This window comes from Chaetura pelagica, unplaced genomic scaffold (assembly GCF_000747805.2).
Source record: "Chaetura pelagica isolate M959 unplaced genomic scaffold, ChaPel_1.0 scaffold865, whole genome shotgun sequence".
Taxonomy (NCBI): domain Eukaryota; kingdom Metazoa; phylum Chordata; class Aves; order Apodiformes; family Apodidae; genus Chaetura; species Chaetura pelagica.
The window spans coordinates 74,843-82,062 of NW_009953298.1; the positions used below are offsets into that span (position 1 = coordinate 74,843).

Consider the following 7,220-nt stretch of genomic DNA (forward strand, 5'->3'; position numbering starts at 1 on the left):
TTCCTGCTGAAAACATCTTCCAGTCTCTCTTCTTTTTCCTCACAGCTTTGCTCTGAGGTTTTCTTGGCTCCAGCTGCTCCTTTATCCCTGTTGCACTTCCAGGATGTTTGGCAAGTACCAGCCAACAGTTCATTTCCTCTGTTCATGCTTCCTCAAGTGGAGAGGAAAAAGAACAACCAAACCCAACTGCATCAATATTTCTGCCATTCCCAGGAAAAGAAAAATCATCTCCCACAGCTGCACCTTGGGATTTGTGTGTCCCAGAAAAGGGAGGCAATGTGGGAACTGTTGATTTTAATTTCCTCTCCCCCCCCCAAATGAATTAATTTTGAATCTAGTGAGAGTTCAACCATTGGACAACAAGGGTGTAGAAGCAAGATGAGCTCTAAGGAAAAGCCTTGGCATCTTTAAATACATAAAGACAGAGCTGATCATCCCCAGAGAGGTGGTTATATTCTGATTTTATTGGCTTTTGGCAGTGTCCTGGTTTAAAAAGCCATGTTGTTGCTCTGCCTCAAGAGGTTTCTCACCAGTTTCCCTGCTTCCTCTGAATCACACTGACTTCCACTGCAGGGAAGGTTTGCTGCTCATAAAAACCCAGCTCACAGCAAAGTCATTGCAGGTAGAAGCTCTGGAATGATTCCCTGGGTACTTGCTGCTCTTACCTGTGTGTTGTAGAATTGCTTTCCTGTCTCCAGGCTGTTCCTCCCCACCCTCAGAGATGTCCTGGGAAGGTCTCAGCCCTGTGTGCTCATCTTTTAGGGAAGTGGTGGCCAAAATGTTTGGCTGCTGTGGGCCATTGGCTGCTGGAATTTGCTACCCCAGAGCCTGGCTGGGAGCTGAGGGCTTGTGGGGAGGTCAGGAATGTCTGGGCCATGGGTTTCCAGGCTGGGATGGGTGGTGGAGAGGGACCCTCCAGTGTTCCCAAGCCTCCTGTGGGTTGGTTGTTTTAGCAGTGTCAGTCAAAATGACCTGGTTTAGACTTCCTGGGGTTGATATGGATGTGGTGGAGACCTTCCCTTTGTGCTGGGGGTGTCCCAGAGGGCAGGACCATGCAGCAAGGTGCCTGCAGGCTGTGGGGAGGGACCCCCAGCACCCTGCCCTGCCCAGGCAGCAAGAGCCTCCAGAGAGCTGAGATGGCCTTGAAGAATGAAGTTGGCTTTAAGAAATGAGTCAGTGCTGGTCCTGCAGCTCAAGGCAGAAAATCCTGTCACTGCCAGGCCCAGCCTGAGGGGGTTTGTCTGGTTTTCCATCCTTTTTTGCAAGTTGTCTCCTCACCTGCATCAGCCTTTCCTTGCAGGGCAGCTCCTCCCTTGCTTCTTTCCAGCCCCCTTTGAATTACCTTCATCATCTTGCTCCTGGGGTTGTCTCTTGGGCTTCCTGTGTCCCTCCTTTTGCTCTCCAGGTTGGTTTTTATTCCCAGAGTCTGTCCAGGTCTTCCTCTCTTGCTGGTTTGTCTGCATGAGGCTGTGGCAGCACAACCTGACTGTCCCAGTCAGCCCAGTAAGTTGGAAGGGGATTTCATCCTTGTCCCCAGTGTGACACGTGCTGCTTTGCCTCCAAGAATCCTTTTTCTCCTAGAGGCAGGAAGAACCAAGCAGGTTCTTGGGGCTTGTTGGATGTGGGGATGAGCTGATTCAGGTGGTTTCTCTGGTGTCTCACCTGCTTGGTGGCCCCACAGCCTGAAGTGGCTATAAATGGGTGGGATTCATCTATATCCTTGTGTATTATGTCCACCTAAGAGTTCAAAATGCTTTAGGAAGGTGGTCAAGGAAAGGTTTTACCAGGAATGTGGCCTTTTCTCCTCGTGTTTCCAAAGATCTCAGCCAGTTTGGTGTGTTCCCTGCAGGTTCCTCGGCTGGTGAAGGTTGTCCTGGAGAGCTCCCCTTACTTCAAGCTGCTCAGCTGCCCCGAGGAGAGCCACAAGGTGGCACCTGGCATGCTGGCAACCTTCCACATCCTTTTCACCCCGGAGGAGAAGAAGGTGAGGCTGGAGGTCCCAAGGGGTTGGTGCCTTCAGTGGAAGCTGGAGGTGCAGGGCTGGTTTGAGCAGGACACCTTGGGGTGGGTTTTGAGGAGCTGTCCTGGTTTCAGTGGGGTTGGGCTGGCTCTAGGATTGGGGACAACTCTTTGCCCATGGGGAAAGATGATGCTCTCATAGGCTGGGACATTTAATGTGATGGATTTTGTTGCCTTCAGGGATGAGTCTGCTGTCTGGGGTGGGGTGGCCTCTCAGGGGGTTGGTGTCTGGTCTCTGTTGCTGCATCATGATGGGTTTGCTCCACTAATTATGTATGAAACAGACTTATGTAAAATGACCTGCTGCTTGGACAACCTGAAGTGAGCCTGACCAGAGGGAGGACCACCACCTCTGGGAGCTGGAGTCACCCACACGTGCTGTTGGACACAGCAGCTGGACATTCTGTCTGAAGTTGTCCCTTTTGTTGCACACTGGTTGTAGCTCACACCCTGCTGGGAGCTCAGCCTTGGGGCTTGTCTACAGGTCCTCACATCCTTGCATGGTGCCCTTAGCTGCTGCAGCAGGGACTGGTGGGCTGTGCCTTCCCTCCCTGAGCTTCCTTGAGCATTCCTGAGGGAAGATGTGGGGCTCTGAAGGTCAGTGCTGTGCCCTGGCAAGTCTGATTCCCTGTGCTGTGATGAGAAGGGTCAGTGCTGTTCTTTGGAGGCTGTTAATCATGCAATCCCAGACTGGTTTGGGTTGGAAGGGACCTTCAAGATCATCTAGATCCAACCCCCTGCATGGGCAGGGACACCTCCCACCAGCCCAGGCTGCTCCAAGCCCCATCCAACCTGCCCTTCAACACTGCCAGGGATGGGGCAGCCACAGCTTCCCTGGGCAACCTGGGCCAGGCTCTCACCACCCTCACACCAAACAATTCCCTCCTCATGTCTCACCTCAATCTCCCTCTTCCAGTTTTAATCCCTTCCCCCTTGTCCTCTCCCTCCCTGCCCTTGTCCCAAGTCCCTCCCCAGCTTTCCTGGAGCCCCTTCAGGCCCTGGAAGCTGCTCTAAGGTCTCCCTGGAGCCTGCCTTGGTTGGAGAGCTGAGGTTAGAGGGTCACTCTGACCCAGCTGATGCTTCTGCACAACATCTCTTTGGGCAGAGCTGCTTTCTCCTCTTCCACCTGCTGCTCAGCTTCAGTTTTAACACTTGATGGCTCAAACAGCATGGAGAGAAAACTGAGGAGGAAATGCTCTGTGATCCCAGCTCCCTGGGCCTGTGACATAATCTGTTCCTTTGGAGGGACTGAGGAATTATTTAACATCATTAATATTTAGGCTAAAAATGATGCTGGCCTAGGGCAGTTCTCCCTGCTAACCAAGTGACACAAGAGCTTCATCTCACTGGTACTTTTAAAATGTGATTTATTGGCATTAATTAGTGTTCATTTTGGGGGTGGAAGAAGTAAATTGGTGCCCAGGAAGGACAGAGTCCTGCTCTTCCAGTTTGGAGAGGCAGCAGAGCACCAGATGAACATCACTGCAGATGGAAGTAGGGGGAGATAACAACCCAGGAGCACTGGTGGCCAGAGCTTTGTCCCTTGTCTTGCCCTTGAACTGGTGTCTGTGTCTCTGCACAGCTTCAGCAACACCCTGGTGGCTCCTGCTGAGCTGGGCTTTGTGCTCCTTGCAAGGAGAGGGATGAATCCTGCTCCCTGGAGGAGCACGTGGGGGTTTATCCAGCAGGATCAGGATGTTCCACACATGGAACATTTTGTCTCCTTCCTCATGGGGTGACTCAGCCAAGTCCCAAGGTGCTGCAGCTCAGCTAGAGATGGATCAGTAGCCTGGTCAGGAGGTGCTCAGCACCTTGAAACCCCTCAGCAAAGAGGGGACATGGGTCTGGAAAGCCACCTGCCTGGGCCTTGCAGTTGCTTGGTGGTGGGATGTGGCTGGTGAGTGTCACCTGTGAGCAACTTCTTCATCTCTGCTGCTCCCTGATCCCTGGGGATTGTGGAGCCCCCAGGGAACTGGGGTGAGGAATGTGCAAACCCTGTTCAAGGGCTGGCTGGATGGGGCTGGTTAGTAACTGGCTTGTAACCTTTTGAACTGCCTAAGGACCAGTATCACCTCTCCTATGGTCAGGCTGGGAGAGTTGGGGTGTTCAGCCTGGAGAAGAGAAGGCTCCAGGGAGACCTTAGAGCACCTTCCAGTGCCTGAAGGGGCTCCAGGAAAGCTGGAGAGGGACTTGGGACAAGGGCAGGGAAGGAGAGGACAAGGGGGAAGGGATTAAAACTGGAAGAGGGGAGATTGAGGTGAGACATGGGGAGGAAATTGTTTGGTGTGAGGGTGGTGAGAGCCTGGCCCAGGTTGCCCAGGGAAGCTGTGGCTGCCCCATCCCTGGCAGTGTTGAAGGGCAGGTTGGATGGGGCTTGGAGCAGCCTGGGCTGGTGGGAGGTGTCCCTGCCCATGCAGGGGGTTGGATCTAGATGATCTTCAAGGTCCCTTCCCACCCAAACCAGGCTGGGATTCCATGAAACCCCTCTGCCAGGATTGAAGAGCCCTCCTGTTGTGGAGTTGGTTTATAGAATTCTCTTACTCTGTTCCTCCCTGGGCTAAGTGTGACTTCAGTGAAGTCACTTCTGATTCAAGGCAGCAAGTTTGTGCCTCAGCCAGAAATGAAAGGCCCAGGTGAGTCGTTAGTGGCTGAAATGCCACGGAGCCCTTTCCTGAGAAATGAGCAGTTCCCTGTTGTCTCACAGTCATTTTGGGAAGGTGCCACATGATTGGAGTGTCAGAAAGCAAACAAACAGCTGCCAGGTCCCTGCCTTTATTGGCATTTGCATGATAAATCTGAAATGGTAATTTTTCTGCTGGGCAACAGTTCCAATTAGCTCCTCTTGCTGCTTGTGCTTTGCACATCTCTGCTTGGCCCGTGTGGGTGTTCCCGTGTCACCCTGAGTTCCCAGGTGGCCCTGCATGATGGGCTGCCAGGCTCTGCCTAATTGGGAACCACTGTGGAACTGGCTGGCAAATAAACAGCAGGCAGGCAAAGCTTTACATCTCTGTGTCCTTCAGGCTTCTTAATAGATGATCTTAAAGGAAGAAGGAAGGCAGAGGAAGAACACAGAGCTGCTTCTTCTTTGTCTGCTCTCTGCAGCAAGACAAGCTTCCCAGGCTGTGCAAGCTCAGCCTGTAGGGTTTGCAAAATTCATTCCTGATGCTCAGTGGAGGCTGAATTCATGCTCATTGATTAATGTGCAATATGACAGGATGATGAGTTATTGCATTGCTGAAATGAGCTCCTTTAAAATTCAGCCCTGGGAGATGTTTTGTAGCACACGGAGGCTGTTCCAAGTGCACTTGTGAAGAAGACTCCTGGGAGGAAGGAAAGGGTGGAATAGCAAGGCCAAAAGCCCTGTGCAAAGTGTACCTGGAGCAAAGGGACTGATCCCAAAGCATCCTGTGAGTTGGTGGCTGAGGGAGGCAGGAGAAAAGGTGACCCCCTTCTCAGGTGAAGCCACCTTTACCCTCCAGTCCCTCCTCTCTTTTGATGCTTTCCCAGCCCTCAGTGCTGGGATTTCATTAGGGAACTTGCCCTGCTTGGTTTCCCACGTTGCCTCCTGCCACAGGGAGCTGCTTTTTGCAAGCTGGTTGCTGCAAAGCATTCAGTGAATAATTCAGGATCAGTTGATGGAGCAGAACTGCCAGCTGAGTCAGGCATCCTGGGCAGGTCAGGTTGGTTGGTATCACTGTGACAGGAGATATTGGTGGCCTGAGTTTGCAAAGAGCCTGAAATGGCATCTGAGACCATCAGCAGCTTTAATTTCAGTGGATGATACTTGGAAGGCCAGAGCTGGGGACTTATAATCAAAGGGAAAGAAGAGGAACCATCATGAATCCATCTGGGTTTTGAAATAAGAGGGAACCATCATGAATCCATCTGGGTTTTCCTTGAGGTGGAGAGAGGAATTCTGTGCAGGATGAAGTTGTGTTTGCATGAAAAGCTGTAGCCTGAGGCTGCCTCCAAACACAGCCATCTGAGAAGTGATGCAGCCCCTTGCTCCCTGCTCCCAGTGAGAAACCAGCTTCCCAACAGGCTGCTGAGGGCTGGCAGTTGTGATGGAAACCAAGATTTTAAACTGGTTTCAACTGTCCCTCTGGGTCATAAGCAAGTGAACAGCAGAGTGAGTGCCCTGGTAGCACAGGGCAGGGGCTGCAGGGGGGAATTTGCAACCTTTTTCTCCCAAAGGAGGACAATTCAGCTCTGAGAAGCTTCAGGATCCATGGGCTCCCAGCAGCAGGAGCAGCCCAGCTCCTACCTAGCACCCCTCTCTCCTTGGGGCTCCCCCCATTTGGGCCTGGCACTGCATTCAGCTTTGGTGCAGGGTGCTCAGCTTGAGGTGCTCTGAGCCAAGCCTGGCCTGGGAAGGGACATCCCAGGGTGCTTGGGCACCAGCAGCAAGAGGCAGCAGCTTCCTCAAGGTCATGGTTGTCTCCAGGAGGCCAAACCCTTGGTGCTTTTAGCTTTGCAAACCTGGAGAGAAGTCCCTTTGCTGTGCAGCTGCTCCCAGTGCCTCTCACCAGTCACAGAGCTGGACAGGTTGCCTCTGCTTCTTTTTTTGGGGGGAGAAATTGTTCCTTTGGGCTCTTATTTCCCTTCCTCTTGATCCTCTTTTTAGCCAATGTCTTGAAAATGGTTTCCTTTTACCTCCAATTATTGAAGCTTCTTTTTTTTTCCTCCCTTTTATCCCCCCCCTGATCTGAACTCTCTGCATCCTCCTCTGTCTACCTGGCAGCTGGGAGGGAGAGATAAGTGAACGTGGCATGCCAAGACTTAATAAGGCACACAGCTTTCAATTGGATTTACAATGCCTTTGGTACAGCAGTGTGGCCAAAATAACAACCCCCCCCAAAAAAAAAACCAAACAGCATTTTTCATTTCCTAATGCAGTTTCTGAGGATCTAAACAGCCCAAGATGGGAAGGACCCAGATAATAGGTGCTTTCAATTCACCTGGGCTTTTATTTTAGGGGATTTAGGCTGCAAGATTGAGGGCAAAGCTGCTCATTCAGACTTGCAGAAGATGAAACTCTCTCCTGAAATGTGATCTTTCATCCTGGAGGTCGTTTGCTGCAGTTTCTTTACCTCCTGAATAGGAGAAGCTAAAGCCCTCCTGCAGTTTCCAGTGGGGATATTTGAGATGTCTAGGGACAGATTCTTTTTGCATCTGGGATGTGGCAGCATTTGGGGGGGGGG

At 51.9% G+C, this 7,220-nt stretch overlaps 1 protein-coding gene across 1 annotated transcript in view; it reads left to right on the forward strand.

Moving 5' to 3' along the window:
- Nucleotides 1–7,220, forward strand: part of HYDIN (HYDIN, axonemal central pair apparatus protein) — a 137,792-nt gene that overhangs the window by 4,819 nt on the left and 125,753 nt on the right. Inside the window, exon 4 of the mRNA XM_009997997.1 lies at nt 1,850–1,984. Within this exon, the coding sequence (XP_009996299.1) occupies nt 1,850–1,984 (135 nt within the window). The remainder of the gene's footprint in view (nt 1–1,849; nt 1,985–7,220) is intronic.